This window comes from Danio aesculapii, chromosome 20 (genome assembly GCF_903798145.1).
Source record: "Danio aesculapii chromosome 20, fDanAes4.1, whole genome shotgun sequence".
NCBI classification, from domain to species: Eukaryota; Metazoa; Chordata; class Actinopteri; order Cypriniformes; family Danionidae; genus Danio; species Danio aesculapii.
In genome coordinates this window covers 33900830-33919648 of record NC_079454.1, presented here as the reverse complement: position 1 = coordinate 33919648, position 18819 = coordinate 33900830, and the positions used below count along the sequence as shown (strand labels likewise).

At 37.4% G+C, this 18819-nt stretch overlaps 1 protein-coding gene across 1 annotated transcript in view; it reads left to right on the top strand.

Annotated features, from left to right (window-relative positions):
• The window catches only part of nbas (NBAS subunit of NRZ tethering complex), a 350427-nt gene that overhangs the window by 195219 nt on the left and 136389 nt on the right, over positions 1–18819 (top strand). Inside the window, 2 exon segments of the mRNA XM_056480954.1 lie at positions 7877–8109; positions 10309–10419. Of these exon segments, the coding sequence (XP_056336929.1) occupies positions 7877–8109; positions 10309–10419 (344 nt within the window).

The following is an 18819-nucleotide window of genomic DNA, read 5'->3' as shown; positions in this document are numbered from 1 at the left end:
ATGCATGTGGCTGTAAAGATGCATTGTGTGTAGACAAGCTGGTTAATAGGCATTTCATATAAAACAAAAAAGGTTTGAGAATGATTTTTTCATGCACTGTAGAACTTGTGAAATACACAAATGTCAAAGATAAAATGAAGGTAAAATTATTTACTTTGGTATAGGGCAAGGTATGTAGTAATTATAGTAATAAAAACTAAATAAATTTTACAATGTTTGCATGATTCTTATGAAATTATTTTAAATATGCTGGTAAGTTGAATGATAAACGCTCCTAGTCAAATGTGGTAATATTTCGGCAAACGGTCTAGAAGAAGTTTGCAATAGAAGTTTCTGTCAATATGGCAGACAGCAGTTTTGGTTTGTTTGGTATCAATGTTAATGGCATGACCCAAGCAATATAATTGAGTTTAATTTGATGTCAATTTTACCACAATAAACATATGCAATTAACATTTTTCAGCCTTTTCGGAAGCTTCATTATTGATGGTTGGTTAAGGGTTTATAATGCGTGACCACTAGGTGATGCTGTTACCAAATTCATGTGTGGTGGTTATTGTGAGGCGCCAATTCGACACCTACAGTTTAGTGTCAATATTTAGAATTACAGCCTCAAACGATCTGTGCCAGCACATTTGTCGATGCCATAAACGAAAACCATGTCACTTATCAACATGATTTCCATAACTTTTTTCCAGCATGGTCTGAAGAACATCTGAGTCAAATTTGGTGAAAATCGAAAAATCGGTCAAGGAACAGAAAAAATTGGTTTTCAATAAAAAAACAAAATGGCGCACAGGAAATTAGTTGATGTCAAAGGCATATTTGGTATCAATGATCTTAGCATGATACAGAGAATATAGCTAGACTAGTGTCATGTCAATGAGAAAAGTTTAGAAAAATGTATTAGCATTTTTAAAAAATTGCTTATAACTTTTGGCCACAAGGTGGCACTGCCCCTGAAGTTTTTGAGTACTTTAAGGCATGGTGTTGAAGATGCATACCATGTTTTGAAATTATGTGAGAATATGTATTTGCAAAATATAGCATTTTTTGACAAAAATTGAAATGCCCAACGGCAAATTTTTTTTTTTGAGTTTTGTGAATTTTAGACGAAGGATTGAGAATTTATAAGCAGGTTATATGGGCTTCTATTTAAATCCGGCAGAAGAAACAGAATAATAATAATAATAATAGGAACGCTAACGAAAACAATTGGTGCCTCCGCAGCTTCGCTGCTTGGCCCCTAATTATAAGTAAATATAAGTTACCACCATAAATAATTGGTAATATAACAAATACAATAAATTATTATTTTTTTTTTTGTATTGTGATGCAGTTCCTAGAGAAACGGAATATTAAATGACAAAACAGTGGGTGTGGCTTGTTTTTCTGCTGCGAGCTGAAGAAATGTAGTAAAGTAGGCGTTTCGTTCAAAAAAAAAAGTTTGGCAAGAGTTACAACCTAACAGACGAATCCTGCTCACCATTTCTGTTTGTTATCAAAACTGACAGTTGAGCAGTGTGTTTAAATATCTTACCCAGGTCCATTTGCTAAGATATACATAATCTGACAATTTAACTAAAAAAACAAACAGGAAGTGCATTTTCAGATTTCAAATAAAAGATTAATTTTTTTTTTCTTAATGACATGCACAGATGAATTGTTCACCACAAAACTAGCAATGTGAGCTACTAAAATCATATGGTTAGTTTTGATTTATTAGGGACTTTAATCTGTTGTGAAATATTCCACAATACTTCTACTAGTTTACTTGTGATATTATTTGATCACTAATGTTCTGAATTAAGCTCATTTTAAATGTTCTTGTGATCTGAAATATTTTTTTTGTTACTTTGTTTAATTTCGTGTTCTTTCGGTCACATTTCCCTGTATTATCCTCCCGTCCACCACTGTTGCTTAGTCTCTAATCTCCCCTGAGTGTTCTGGGGTTAAATCCTTTGCTCGGGGCTGATTAGTTCATGAATCATACCCCTGTAGGGTTTGAATGGCCGAGCCGAGCCTTTGATTTCCAGCCCCCGGAACTGCTACACATCCATTCACTGATACAGAATAACAGACAGGACTCCAGTACGATTATAAAAAGGCACGCCATCTAAAAGACTACCTTTGGTCTTTGAAATCTACTTAGAGTGATATTGTTGCTTGATAAACACATTATTAACGATTGACGCATTTACAGCCGGTGCTGCGTCTGTCATACACAGCGCAGTCTTGTAATTTAATATTGTATTCTGAGCACCAGCGAGGATGCAGTGATTATTTATCAGCCTTTTATTTGATGTTGATGGATGTTCCTTTTAACGCGCCATGTGCTTCTTCTTTTTTTCTTTGTCTTATTCTTTTTGTGCATTAGGCCTCAGTGGGCGATGCTTTAATCTTTTTTAAACAAACTCCTTTCTTTTAATAAACCCCTTTCAGCCGGATCTTTGGTGGCTGTGTTCGCTGTACGCCGTTGGCACCTCTGTCTTTGAGAATCAAAACGCTGTTTAGCATAATTGTCAGGGTGAGAGCAATGCAAAGCAGCAAGTGCAAAACCGCTCATCATAGCCAACAGCAAACGCGTACAAGGATGCATTCGGCCCACTCGCTGCCCATTATATTTAAATAGGTGTTTGTAAGCACATACTTTTCCGCCCAAACCTTTTTGAGTGTTTTTAGATGCCTCAGTTGTCATTATTTGGATTTTGTGATTCAAACAAATCCTGCATCAAGCATTCAATTTCAAGCCCTTCTGGAAAGCACAAAACTGAGCCCTTCTGCACTCTTACGCACACACACCTGTGGACATTTAGCATAAATAGCCGCTGATGTGCATGCGAAATGCCATAAGCGTAGTTTTTTTCAATGGAAAGCATGTAAATATTCAGTGAACCTTCGCATTAACCCATCAAAAAAGGTCTTTTAACATCATTAGAGGTAATTAGCATCTAAAACCCGGCTGAATCCCTGAGCACCGCAGTCGCAGGGTTGGCTATTATAGTTCACGTGTACATTTGTGGCTGTCGGGAGCCGGATTGTATGCGCATAAAACACTGGGCAGCTGTGAGCTATAGGAATTGACATTGGGAATTGATAGATAAGCTGGAGAAGGGAGTCTTGCTTGTGGTCGGATTGTCGCTCTGTAAAGACAAAGAATGGGAGAGACAGAAAGGGAATAGCTGGATAAAGATGTTTCATCATGAAAGAGCTCGTCTCAGAGAGGGTTCAAATGCTCGCCGTATCCATCCATCATGTCTCTTTTCTGCATCCCTCAGATCAACCGTGCTCAAGCAGTGACCTAAAAATGAGGCGCAGGTCTTTTCTGGTCAAAGACAGAGGGATTTTTTTTTTTTTTTTTTTAATAAATGCGGTTAACCCAAAAAATTGAGCCTGGATTCATGTCGACAGGGTAAATTAACTGCAAAGTGATGCTAGTGTTAATGAAAACCAATAATATTGTTTTAGATTATAGTAAAAATAAATTTAATCTAACATTAGCTTGTTGTTAATATTGTTTTTTCTTTTTCTTTTTTTTTATGTCAACCTTTTTGAAAATGTTTAACATTACAGTAATAACCTTGGTGATTTTATTATTATTATTTCTACTATTATTTTATGCCCCAATTTTTTTTCTAATTTAATTACATTATTGAGGGTCTTAACATGCTCTCAAACTCACAAAATTTTGCACACACCAGAAGGGGAGAAATTTTATGAGATTTTATGATTCACTGGCCACTTTATTAGGGACACCTAACGGTTGGACCCCATTTGCCTTCAGAACTGCCTTCGTGGCATAGATTCAGCAAGGTACTGGAAATATTCCTTAAAGTTTTTGGTCCATATTGACGTGATAGCATCACGCAGTTGCTGCAGATTTGTCAGCTGCGCATCCATGATGGGAATCTCCCGTTCCACCACATCCCAAATGTGCTCTATTGGACTGGGATCGGGTGACTGTGGAGGCCATTTGAGTACAGTGAATTCCTTGTCATGTTCAAAAAAGTAGTCTGAGATGATTCGCACTTTATGACACCAACAGCAGCCTGAACCGTTGATGCAAGGCAGGATAGATCCATGCTTTGTTGTTGATGCCAAATTCTGACCCTACCATCTGAATGTCGCTGCAGTAATCGAGACTCATAAGCCCAGGCAACGTTTTTTCCAATCTTCTTTTGTCCAATTTTGGTGGGCCTGACCAAATTGTAGCCTCAGTTTCCTGTTCTTAGCTGACAGGAATGGCACCCGGTGTGGTCTTCTGCTGCTGTAGCCCATCGACCTCAAGGTTTGACGTGTTGTGCATTCAGAGATGCTCTTCTGCATACCTCGGTTGTAACGAGTGGTTATTTGAATTACTGTTGCCTTTCTATCAGCTCGAACCAGTCTAGCCATTCACCTCTGACTTCTGGCATTGACAAGGCATTTGCACCCACGAAACTGCCGCTTCTCTTTTTCGGACCATTTGCTGCAAACCCTAGAGATGGTTGTGCGTGAAAATCCCAGTAGATCAGCAGTTTCTGAAATACTCAGACCAGCCCGTCTGGCACCAACAACCATGCCACATTTAAAGTCAGCTAAATCACCGTTCTTCCCCATTCTGATTCTTGGTTTGAACTGCAGCAAATCGTTTTGACCATGTTTACATGCCTAAATGCATTAAGTTGCTGCCATGTGGTTGGCTGATTAGAAATTTTGGACAGGTGTTCCTAATAAAGTGGCCAGCGAGTATAGGTTTCAGAACTGTGCAGCAAAATGGTTCAATAGCGCCACCTATACACTTTCAACAAAGTTTCCCTTTAGCTACAATTCAAGTACGTATACACAATTTGGCCGACTCAATGCCCCAATACCTACAAAAAAAGTCTATTGGAGTGAAATCTGAAACCCAACAGGAAGTCAATTCTTTTTGTTTTCTCCGCAAATAAAATGGCTTGCTGCCTACATTTTTATTGACATTTTTTAGAAGTTGAGTAGAGCAGAGTTTCCTTTCACCTGTGTCTTTTTCTCGCTTCACTATGTTTTCTATCTGTCCCTCATCCCTCTGTTCTGCTCTAAGCTTTGTCAGCCTTAATACACTTGTCTGTTGTTGTGCTCCATTTCTTTTAATCTTTTTATTTTTTTGTGCCTTGTTCTGGACATCTCACTCTCTTTTTACTGTATATTGCCAGCTCAGAACATGCGCTATTTAACAGTCAGAGTTCAATAATACACAATCCCACACAGCATCCCATTATCAGGGTCTGTTATCACACTCATGATGCACTGGTGTGATAATTTCCATATAGATTAGTGTGTAATCACTCTATATTCTGTTCTTCTGGCAAGGCTCTTAACCTGTTCATTACTCCTCGTGGCAGACTGAATAAGGCTGAATTCAAATTCGTTCTTAGCATACCGATTGCACGAATCTCCACAGGTTTGGAGATAATTTACTGTAAAGGTCCAGAGGTTTGAGATTACATTATAAATCTGACTCAAAATGTAGTTCAAACCTGCAAACCAACAGAAAGTTTTAGTATTTTTTGTGAAACTCTTCTGCTTTTAAAGTTTTATTCTACATTTTTTGGGGGGGAGAGAAATTAGTAAGGTGTTAGAATCAGACTGGTACTAATCATTAATAGATTTGATTTTTAAAATAAACCGATAAATGTTTAACAAATTGTTAAAGTGCACTCATTATGCTTTTTTGGATTTGTGAATCTAGAGTTTGTAAAACATTTCAAAGTCTCACAATAATTGGAGTAATAGACAGTGACTTCACATGCTTTTTTTCAATGGATGCAGATTTTGAATTTGAGTTTTAATTATTTTTCCATCTTTTTGATATAAGAAATATCTATTTTCTCATTCTGAAGGTCTTTACACTCAAGTCTGAAGGGTTTTTTTGGTATTCATATCAGAAAAATTGGTCATGTATACACAAACATTGCACACTGAGTCCGATGCGTATTAATTTATCTATTCTGAAAAAAACGCAAAACATTTCCGAGTCAACTCAAGCAGTGATGCTTTGTTCTCTTTTGTCTTCTGCAAAGTAGAAAAAAGAGAGAGGAATATGTTACATAGTGTGTTCATTCAATACTGCATAGAGTGGAAGGAGCTCTCTTTATCAAAGAGCTTCACTGGATTATCCCCAAATACAAAGTTTATTGCAGGAAATCAGTAGAATTTTTATATATTATGATACTATACACACATTTACGTACGTAAGCATATCCAGAACAGAGACTGGCAGTATATCAAATGTATAAACGAACCCACATACAACAAACAGCAGCAAGGAAAAGGTGCACCAGTAACTGAATCCAGCATAGGAACCCCTCAACCCCCTTAGTTTTGTGCACTGTGTTTGTCATAAAATATTCTCTGCTGAAGGCTCATGTGATGGCGTTCTGTATTTTGCCTTCGTTTGTACGGTGGCTCAGAACTGTCAAAACACCTCATAAAAACCTTTTTCGAATGGGGAAAAAAATGGAAAAAAATTAGTAGGATCTGTCTGTGGACTGCAAGACAGGGGCATAACTTGTAACTTATTGTAAAGTTATGGAGCCCCACGTTTCAGAACTATGTTGTTGGCAAGATGCATCTGTACATCAGTTATTACCATCTACACCTACTCAACACCTAAACCCAACCATCAGTTATTAAAGTCTATACCTACCAAAACCCTAAACCCAACCATCATCGTTATTAACGTCTACACCTACTCAACACCTAAACCCAACCATCAGTTATTAAAGTCTATACCTGCCACAACCCTAAACCCAACCATCATCGTTATTAACGTCTACACCTACTCAACACCTAAACCCAACCATCAGTTATTAAAGTCTATACCTACCAAAACCCTAAACCCAACCATCATCGTTATTAACGTCTACACCTACTCAACACCTAAACCCAACCATCAGTTATTAAAGTCTATACCCACCACAACCTTAAACCCAACCATCATCGTTATTAACGTCTACACCTACTCAACACCTAAACCCAACCATCAGTTATCAAAGTCTATACCTACCACAACCCTAAACCCAACCATCATCGTTATTAACGTCTACACCTACTCCACACCTAAACCAAACCTTCACATTCATTAACGTCTATACCTGCCACAACCCTAAACCCAACCATCATCGTTATTAACGTCTACACCTACTCTACACCTAAACCCAACCTTCACATTCATTAACGTCTATACCTACCACAACCCTAAACTCTACCATCATCGTTTTTAACATTACACCTTCCCCAACTCTAAGCCCAACCATCACAGTTATTGACGTACAGCCGCAAGTTGCAGATGCTTTCAAACTTGACGTTCGCCATTGTACTGTTATTTGCAACCACAGAGGGCGACGTAGAGTAGGTTAACGGTCATGACAAAACGAATGAAGAAGTCAGCGAGTGGAGTTGCATGGTGGAGTGGCTAAATAAATTTATATAATAGCAAATGAATTACTTGTGGATAAATTTGAAGAAAACTCATGAAAACATTTTGTATTATTTGGTTTTCTGGTATTACCGCCACCTTGCCAACAACATGTCGTTGTGACATCTCGCATGGTTTGATGGGATTACTATAACTGCAAGTTATGCCTCTAACTTACTAGAAGTTAAGCCTCTTTATGTTACACCCCTTCTTGCAGTCTGCAGACAGATACACTTGGAAAAAATCAAATCAAATTGATTCAAATTGTTTTATGATGCATGAAAGTTTCGCAGGCAGTGTGACGATACGATTGACTCAACTTGAGGTCGAATTATTTTTTTTTACTTTTTAAAATTTTTGATTCAGTGTGCAATAACCTTACAGCTGAATGGTTGCATGATGAAAACTGTTCTGAATTACTGAGGTTTTCTTTTCTTGAAGGCGGATCCTAGAGCCCTGATTCGTCTTGTGACCAAGCATGTGACTGACCACGCTGGGTGTGATTGGCCTGATGAGGACCTGGAAGCCCTGATCGGTCAGTTGCGGCTGTACAGTGAGAAACTGACAGACTTCACTCAAGCTCAGGTGCTGCAGGGACTTGGCCGTGGAGTTGATGTCCAGAGATTTAGCAGCGACAACCAGTACAAGAAAGAGACTATTCTGGGCCTGGCTGAGTAAGTAATGTGTAATAATATAATTAATATTTCATTATTATTCGGGTATTTAACATTTTATCCTAATGGTAGTCATTAAAACTGTAATAAAACATGGAATAGCGATGATGAAGTGACCTTTTGCCCAGATCTCAGCTCTGCACACTCTTGGCATTCACAAAGAATGTGTCCGGAGTTGAAAGAGAATGACACATCTCCTGCATTTTTTAATCTGTCTGTCCTCTGAATATGACTCTCTGGAAGGAAAGCTCATGTTTCAGGTTTGATCCTTTGATCCGAGCCCAGAGCTCTAGCTTTAAGCAGCCAGAGACACGGTTTTATGAGGACTGGAATCACAGGTCTGGGGCGACTAAGGTCTAGTGAGATTTGGTGAAAAAAGACATCCGATACTTATTGTAGGAGCTGCAAAACTTAAGTTCTAGCAGCTCAGGGCTGATCTGAATTGCAAGAGCAGCCAAAAAGGGGATTAAATCATTCTTACAGAGCAAAACAGCTTCGGATTTGAGCAGCTACTGTATGTTACACCAGCCAGACCTTTGATGGACTGCCAGTTTGGCCAAGATTAGTAAGATTGAGGGACCATTTACTCGAGAACTCGTTTTCTGTTAAAAATGGGGAGCGTTTTGTGCAGTTTTACCTGTAGTGCTTTCACACCTGTAGATCAATTGTATTGTTCTGAAACGGGAATTAAAATTGTTACAATGTTGCTCTTTTTTTCTTGGTGCGGTTCACTTTCACACGGCAAAGTTTCTAAACGGAACAAAATAGCTAAAACAAGTACGAGTAAACTCTCCTCATGTTGGCTAGAGTTCATATTTTAATTTATGACGATGAGCTATAAGACGTTATAAACAAAAAGTTGCTCTTTAATTTTGAATGGTGACATGCACAGTCATCGTCACCAAATATAAATCAGAAGTAAGACTTTCTCATACATATCCGTTGGCTAGAATTATGCATTATGGGCTTTACATTATATAGAGAAATAACAGATAAACCAAGACTGCAGTTTGGTCAATTTTCCTAATAGATAAACAACTCTCGTTAATAGTTAGCATGCTTTCACTTTCGTACATGAAATGTACATTTACCATCGTAATGACATCCCACCCTACACTAATATAGCCATGCCTATTACATATCCATAATACACAGTGATATAGCCTGGTCCGTTCGATTGATCGTATTGCTTTCTCACTACAATTTATCTGCTCCAGAGTTTGTTTCAATCGTGCTAACACCACCTTATTCAGGCAATCTTGGACTGATTGGTTTCTGATTGTTGATTGCTGGATTCACATATGCCAAACGAACCGCGCTAAGGAGGCAACTGACCAGGTTGCGAAACAAAAGTCTAGGTATGAAAACACCCTTAGTTTACGTGGCAACAATGTTTTTTGGCACTAAAAATGCATAAATATAAATACAAGTTTCAAAGTGGAAGTTTTTAAAAATAAATTCCACCATTGTTGTGTCCATCTAAACGCCCAAATACAGATGTTTATGAACAAGATGATGTCATGCGTGTGCATGGAGCTGTAGATTTAAGGCTAGTGATCTTTGCTTTCATCAGCAGAGTTGGATGTTGTGACTTCCTTGATGTTTAATAACAATGTGACGGTGCCCAATACTGGCCTGGCATAGATAATTCAGAATTTTAGGCCATTTTCATGGATACATAAATGTATAAAATGTTTGAAAGCATTGGCATGTAAATGTGAATTTTTTTAAAAATCGTACATCATTGTGATGTAAACGTATCCAGCAACACCGAATCTGATTAGTTGAAGTAATAATTTTTTTCCTTAATATTTTTAATATTATTTTCCTGTTCTGTTCTTTTTATGCATTTTTATTTTGCTTATCTATTGTTTTTCTTTTTTATAATTGTTTCATTGTTTTTTGTTTATGCTACTTTATGTTTATTTATCTGTAATTTTGTTGTTTACTCATTTATTCTATCATTCATTCTTTTCTTTGTTCTGTATCTTAATTGTTCTATTGTTCATTCTATCAATCATCTAGCATCCGTTCTACTAATCGTACTGTATATCTACTGTATATATGTTTGTCATACTTTCATTCTATCTACATATCGGTCTCTGCAGTTTTTTTCAATAGTTTCATCAATAGTTTGTTCTATGCTGATATCTACTGTATGTTTTATTACTGCGACTTTCTGTTTATTTGTTTTTCTAGGACACTGGATGAGAGTGTGTACAGCATCTCTCGTTCTCTGGCTCACCGCTACAGCATTCCTCTCTGGGAAGTGCACATGACGCACCTTGAGTTTCTCTTCACTGATAGTGGGTAAGAAACTTACACACATAGCACACACACACACACACACATATTAACAATGCTCACACTCATGATTTACTGCACACCTGACACTTTTCCAGCAGTATGAGCCTACAAGACCTCAGTTAGAGACTATGTCTGTGGCTTCCACAAGTAAGAGTTTTTGTTTTCTGGACCCCAAACAGGTCAGAACCACATGACCCAGGTGCTCTAGAGGTGCAAAAACACAAGATTGCACAGATCGATCGCAGCTTCCAGTCAGTCGGTCCATGTGTTTGGCCAGATTTACAGTTTAGTAGCGAAGGCAAGGATCTCTTTGTTTGTTTTTTTTGTTTGTTTTTTTCAGTTTGCAATTTGACAGAGCTTTGAAAATCTGCGCACAACCACGGTGCCACCCCTCCTGAGCTTCCTGCACGGTAAATTTGTCGCTGAATCATGTTCAAAGCCCGGTCTAATCAACTCACTCTCCATCTCTCACCAGGTTTAATCAGCCTGAATCTCTCGATACGTAAACATGCACTCATTTGACTTTGCTTATTTAGTACAGACTGCTTGGGTGAAACTGATTTACTGTGAATAGGATTTTTCTTTTGTTTTGTTTTTTTTTCTCCTCCATTTTTCCCATGTTACTGTCATTCCATACTCATTAGCATCCCCAAGGCTTCTGTTTTATTTATTTATTTTTTTTGTAGCTCTGTGTAGAACATAAAATCTCTGAAATCCCCCATCAAATATGTTATCAAAGGAGAATGGCACCAGAGGGAGTTTGAGCAACTTTGGCAATTATTCAGAAGTTTTATTGTATTGTGGTTTCTGTTTGCTAATTTGTCAGCAAATAGGCTTTTCTGACTGATGAGGGCTTGTAAACACATATTTTTCATCGTTTATGCTATTTATTCAGTTCAGGCGATTTGCATATGATGTGGTTATATAATGCCTGTTCAAAGGCACTGAAAAACGGCCAGTTCTTTTTCTCTCTCTTTCTTTATATATCATAGTTATTTTATTTATTATGTCATGAGGTACAGCAGAGTTATGCAAATGCTTGCGTTTGTTTGATGAGAGACTTTTGGATTTTAAAAATATTCCTTTTATTTAATGTTAGTTAATATATTGGATTGAAAAAAAAGTTATATCAAATGTGTGCTTTAAAACACACGCACAATTATTATTCTGCTTGTGAATGTTCGTTTTGGCTTCATGCATTGGCTGGGTGGATTGACATTTAAAATTGCCTTCACTTGACGCTTTCCCTCTATTCCATTTAACTCGATTTAATTTTACACTACCAGACAAAAGTCTTAGGCAACTCCAAGTTTTAGGAGCAGCAAATAATGACTTGACTTCTAGTTGATCATTTGGTGGCTTATATGAAAGGCAAATGCCTCTAGATGCTTTTTTTTTTACCAAAATAAAATATGGTCATGCCTTGATTTTTAATTATTTAATTAGGACAGTTAGGTCTAAGACTTGTCACTTAACATAAATAATGTACAGTATAGAATATAAAGTCATGGTGCATTAATATCATGTATGACTCCCAGGAGCTTGAAGGACTGCACCCATACATCTCTGAAATGACTCAAATAACTTAATAAAGTCATCTAGAATGGCAAAGAAAGTGTTCTTGCAGGAGTCTTTTTTGCTGGAGTCTTTGCAATTATCTTTAATGCCTCATCCTTACCCCAAACATGCTCTATAATGTTCGTCTCTGGTGTCTGCGCTGGCCAATCCTGGAGCACCTTGACCTTCTATGCTCTTAGGAGCTTTGAAATATGAGATGGAGCGCTATCCTGCTGAAGAATTTGCCCTCTCTTGTGGTTTGTAATGTAATGGGCAGCATCACAACAAATGTCTTGATACCTCAGGCTGTTGATGTTGCTGTCCACTCTAGAGATCTCTCGCACACCCCCATACTGAATGTAACCCCAAACCATGATTTTTCTTTCACCAAATTTGACTGATCCCTGTTAGAATCTTGGGTCCATGCGGGTTTCAATAGGTCTTATGCAGTATTTGTGATTAATGGGATGCTGCTCAACAGATGATTCATTAGAAAAATCTACCTGGTTTCACTTTTCCAAATGATCAACTAGATGTCAAGTTATTAATTGTTTCTCTTACAACTGGGATCGACGACAAGACTTTTGTCAGGTAGTGTATTATATTAAATTCAAGTTATTTAAAATAAATAGCTTATTTCTGTTTTGTTTGAATTTGCTTTGGCCAGACAGATGTTATATATTGACAAATCATTTGCAAATAAAACAAAGATAAATGTTTTATGTTTTTAAATGTAAAAGTTAAATGATACTTTAAATGAAAACCTCATATAAATAAACATAAAATGAGATTTATTCACTGTGAATTTGCACATAACAGTTTCATTACATTCATTTGTATTCTCATGAATTGTGTTACATGGCCTAAGTTTATAAAATCAGGATAAACTCATCATTTTTATTTATTTATTTATTTATTTATTTATTTATTTTTGCTGTCTCTATCTCTCTCTTTCTCTAAAATTATGCAAAGAACAGATGGTTTGCCCCAAAATCTTACTATTTTTCTTTTTTGTTTAGTTCTGTTTATTTAGATTGTCATCCTGATTGCTCATAAGTCATGTTTTTCTCAGCTACTGTGTCTATATTGTGTTTAGGGCCAAATAACATTGTTTTAGTCCAACAAGATATTCAGTTTATTTGTGCTCATTCGCCTTGGCCAGAATAGTGTTAGTAATATTAAAGACATGTTTTCGGTCCAGCTGAATGAATGGGCACTTTTTGAAAACTCATTTCATGGTTTTTAAGAGCTTGAAAGTGGAGGTTGAGGCCACTCAGTTTTAGATCGTTCTATTGGTTCTTTTTTTCAATGCATATTAATATACTGGAGGGTTTTGGCCTTATTCTGTCCAGAATGCTTTGTTAGTGTACTGTGTGCACAGAGCACTCTCTTATGAAACCCTCACCAAATAGTTTCTAATGGCTTTTTATTCCAATTTTCGAATTTATGATTCAGTAGAAGGCCCCATACTGACTGCCATACAATGCATTAGCTTCTATAGCTGAATGCATTTCTGGACACATTTTAATTGCTATTTTGTATTGGACAGGCATTTTGTTGGCATCAAGCACTCTTTTTGCTTTCTTTTACAGTTAATTTTTAAGTTAAATATTTTTCTGCAAAAGAAATGGTTTAGGACGCAGTGGTTAGCACGGTCTCCTCACAGCAAGAAGGTCATTGGTTCGAGTCCTGGCTGGGCCAGTTGGCATTTCTGTGTGGAGTTTGCATGTTCTCCCCATGTTGGCATGGGTTTCCTCCGAGTTCTCTGGTTTTCCCTACAGTCCAAAGGCATGTGCTGTAGAATTGAAATGAATAAACTAAATTGGCCATAGTGTATGAGTGTGTCTGAATGAGTAAACAAGAAAGCACAGCATAGGTTGTATGCTTCCCCTGAAGGTGCACTTGTGACCAGTATACAAAAATGACTATACCAGGTTGCTCAGGGCAGGGAACTTGGAACTGTCTGAGCTCCAACATAGCAGAAGGTTATGTTCTTTATAGGGTAGATGTGGTATTTCAATTCAGTTGAATTCATCCCATTATAGTCGTCTTAAGGCAATTTTTTTTGAGAAATCTAAAGAGCAAATTAACATATATAAAATAGCAAAATTGTTTTATCAATTCCTTCCTTCACACCGAAGGGAACGAGAGCTTCAAAGGTCGCTCCGGCCGCCCTCTTGACAACGCTGTCTGCTTTTTCAGCTCCGGCGACAAGTGTCAAAATTCGCTACGTTGATCTCGTATTTAAAAATGCAGTTGCAGCAAATCAGTTACATACCCGCATAAAAAAAACGAGCTTACTAACGTGAAAATGTTGCGCGCCTTTATCGAATTCATTTAACCATGGAAGATCAAGTTGTTGCGTGTGGTGTGGCTTTGGTCCACTTATCCAATATGCGTCCATATGTCTGAAATATTCCGAATACTATTTTCTACTGTTGTTATAGTTGGCATGATATTCCCGCTTAAAAAAAAAACATATGTAACATTAATGCACACCAGTAACACACCAGCAGCTTTTTTTATTCATGTTTCATGTCCTTCTTAGAAAACATTGTAAATAACTGGTAATCCGGTGGTCGCAATATTAAAACCCTTGGGAACAGCTGTGGTGGGAACCAAAGTTAACAGGACTGTGTTCTCTGGACTCTTCTTAAGCGGTGGACTTCTACATTCCGGCTGCTTCTCAATTACAAGAATGCACAGAATACTCTGGCATTCTTGTGGAGACCAGTCTTGCCAAGTTAGCTCAGAAGAACGAATTTGGGAGACCGCAAGAACAGAGAACATGTCCTCTGAGAAATGAGATGCTGCATTCCTCCCTGGTTCTTGATGGTCACATGACCTTCACGCATTTTTAATAAAAAAATTATTTAAACATTACAGCATTCACACAATGATTTATTATTTTTCACCTTTTCAATATATATACTATGCATAAAGACCTTATAAATATACATTGCACAATACAAATAAAACAGATGTTAATACAAATTTCAGCAAATAAACACCCTTAATATGTTTATGTTTACTTTCACCATTTCATTTAGGGAAAATCCTCAGACAAATAAGTTATATCTCTGAACTTTACTAATAAATCTATAAAATGCTGCCCTTCCCCCCTCCTTTGTTCAGCCACAATGACTTCTGGGACTTCTCGAGCGAGTTTTGCACTCAAGTCTGCATCAGTGTCTTCTATATCAAAAACGCATTTGGCAACTTTCACGCATTCTCTGTTCTTGCGGTTTTACAACTGAACTTGATAATGACGTCACACGAGGACGCAAGATCGGCGAAGAACCCATAAAGTTGACTTGATTTCAAATCTCCTCACCGCTCGGACCGGCGAAAACGCACCATACATTTATTGCAGCTAGTTCCCATTGAAAATAAATTACTTCTGGCTACTTTGACGCTCTCGCTGCCTTCGGTGTGAACGGTGCCTCACTAACATTTGTAAAGCTCAGCTTCTTTAAAGACTTCTCAAAAATTTCCAAAAGAAAAGGTGTACACCACATCACTTATTTTTCCAGCTCTCAAGTTATGAAGTTTTGAAAGCACAACATGTATAATAGATTCAGTAGCAGATCTATAAAACACTTAACATGATACTTTTATATACCCCATAGACCCTAAGCCTTTGCAAGAAATGCAAGCACTGACTAGCATGTGGGCAAACACACTCCATTTAATATTTTATTTTCACATTATCTATCTATCTTCCATATATCATTCCAAAATGTAATCAAGCAGTGCAAGAAATGCTGTGGTTACTGCAAAAGGATTGCTAGGTTAAAAACTGTAGTTCACAATGAGAACAACCTGGGGTTAGCACAGTGTTAAAACCCCTACAGTACACTTCACAAAGTATGTGAGTGGAGTGGAGCATCAGCAGCTTCCCCTTGTTAAAAAGGAATTCAGTCGTACCACATCTCCACTTAAGGTCTACTAATAGGGTACATAGTGGACCTAACAAAGCATGCCAGGCAAAAATAAGTCTGTACAACACATTAATCTGGATTGAAAAAAGGACCAATGAAAACATGTGAAATTGAGCAAACTCAGCTTCTATTTTTAAGCTCTTAATATCCATGAAAGGAATTCTGAGTGGATTTATTCAGCTTGTCCAACAACCTCCATAATTTGACTAACAAAAAATCTGGCCAAGAAGAAACTTCATAAATAAACGGTCTGTCTTGTTGGACTAAACAAAAGTAGGGAAACTGAAGTGTTATAAAGCATAGGTATTTAACACTGCTCATTGGGACCTACTGTCTGTCCAGCAAAGTTTATTTCCAAGCTGTCTTTAGTGCACCTGCCTGTATTTCCAAATGGTCCTCAAGAGCTTGGTTAGCTGCTTCAGGTGTATTTTATTAGAGTCGGAGCTCAAATCTGCCAGATATTGGGTCCCAAGGAGCAGGGATGAAAGTATAAGACAACACTGTATCTGAGAAAAACATGACTTCCAAGCAATCAGCTATGTAATTGAGGGAATGAAATATAAACAGAGCAGGCATCTCAAAAGTGAAAGCCCATTTTGGCCTGGTCATTTGTCTAATGCAGTATGTCAGTGGACTAGCAGCTACTTCTGTTTCTTAATAAAATAATTCATTTAGTGATTCATTATATTCCATCCAGCTCTTTTTTTTTTCTTTTCTTTTTCAGTCTTTATATTCATTATATACCATCCAGCTCTTTTTTTTTTCTGTGTTTATAAAATCACACAGGTTTGCTCCCCTATATGATTGTTATATCTTTTATAATATATATATATATTTTTTTAAAACAATCTCTCCAATGCTGTCCAATGCAACAATGTTTAAATTAAAGGATATGAACAAAAAAGTGAACATATTCATGTTGCAAAAAAAAAAAAATAATTACAAAGCCTTGTAACATCTACGCTACCTGACAAAAGTCTTGTTGCCTATCTAAGTTTTAGGAACAACAAATAATAACTCGACTTCTAGTTGATTATTTGGTATCAGAAGTGGCTTAAATGAAAGGCAAAGGCCTCTAGATTACGCTTTTTTTTTTTTTTTTTTACCAAAATAAAATATGATCATGCCCTGATTTTTAATTAATTAGGACAGTAAGGTCTGACTTTGCTCAGACAAAAGTCTTGTCACTAAACAGTACAGTATAGAATATAATATGGAGCAGTGGAAAAAGAACTAATATTATGTATGACACCCATGAGCTTGGAGGACTGCATCCATACATCTCTGCATTTACTCAAATAACTTATTAATAAAGTCATCTGGAATGGCAAAGAAAGCGTTCTTGCACGACTCCCAGAGTTCATCAAGATTCTTTGGATTCATCTTCAATGCCTCCTTCATCTTACCCCAGACATGCTCAATAATGTTCATGTCTGGTGACTGGGCTTGCCAATCCTGAAGCACCTTGACCTTCTTTGCTTTCAACTTTGATGTGGAAGCTGAAGTATGAGAAGAAGCGCTATCATGCTGAAGAATTTGACCTCTCCTGTGGTTTGTAATGTAATGGGCAGCACAAATATCTTGATACGTCAGGCTGTTGATGTTGCACTCTACTCAGTTCTCTTGCATGCCCCCATACTGAATGTAACCTCAAATTATGATTTTTCCTTCACCAAACGCGACTGATTTCTGTGATAATCTTGGCTCCATGCGGGTCCCAATAGGTCTTCTGCAGTATTTGTGATGATTGTGATGCAGTTCAACAAATGATTCATCGGAAAAATCTACCTTCTACCACTTTTCCAAATGATCAACTAGAAGTCAAGATATTATTTGTTGCTCTTACAACTGCTGATCGACGGCAAGAGGAAACAGAAGAACTATTTTATTACAGTATGCCATAAAAGTAGCCACTTTGCTTTTACTACTATAAGCAACTCTACATATTGCACATTTATAGCCCTGCCACAGATATTTTAACAACAAAATATTTTAGTCAGAATGAATGTGCTTATATGTTTTGCTCTCAGCCTGTTAGGCAAAAAGCCCATTTACTGGAAACTCATATTTAAACTGCTTACGCAACAATGACTTGATTTTCTAGCAACAGATGAAGAATTTACCTGTGAAATGTAAGTTTCACATTGAAGTAAACACAACCCAAACACTTTGCAGCTCAGGTAGCCTGTATGTCTGGAAGACCTGTATCTGTCAGAGCATCTGATGGGGCCAGCCACATCAAACTATACATGCTAAACATCATAAGTTCTTTTTAAAGCCCTTAATATAATGCATGACTCACGTTAAGCACAAATTGAATTATCCACTTTCCCTACAGCAGCAGCCTACTCTTCCTATGCTATTTTTCAGATGCGATTGTATCAAACTGTTGTAAATTGGTTTTGCCTTATAACATATTGTTTTCTATGTATACATGTTGATATATTGAACAATCTCAGTATATTGCCCAATCCTACTCTAACATATGCTAGTTTTGCTGGCCTCTTCCAGTACCCTTGAAACGCACTTGACCAATCAAATTATAGGAGCGAAATGATCTGTTATATAATAACGTACATGTATGTACTGAAGAGGGTCAGTACAATGCCTCAGTCTGCCCTTGAATGAAGAATCCGGTTTGAATTTAGCCTCTGTGTTTCTCTTTCTCTCTCTCACACACACGCACACACACACACACACATGCACACACACACACACACACAAACCATAGTCATTCCAGGGTTTGTAATTGCAGCAGGAGACAGGATTAATGGCTGCTGTGTTTAGTGAAGTATTGATCCTGTTAAAAGCAGTTATTCTGTGTTAATAAGCAGACTGCAGTCAGAGGCTCCTCTTTCCCTCTCTTTATCTCTCCCCTGTCGTCTTTCCTTCCTGTAATTTCTGT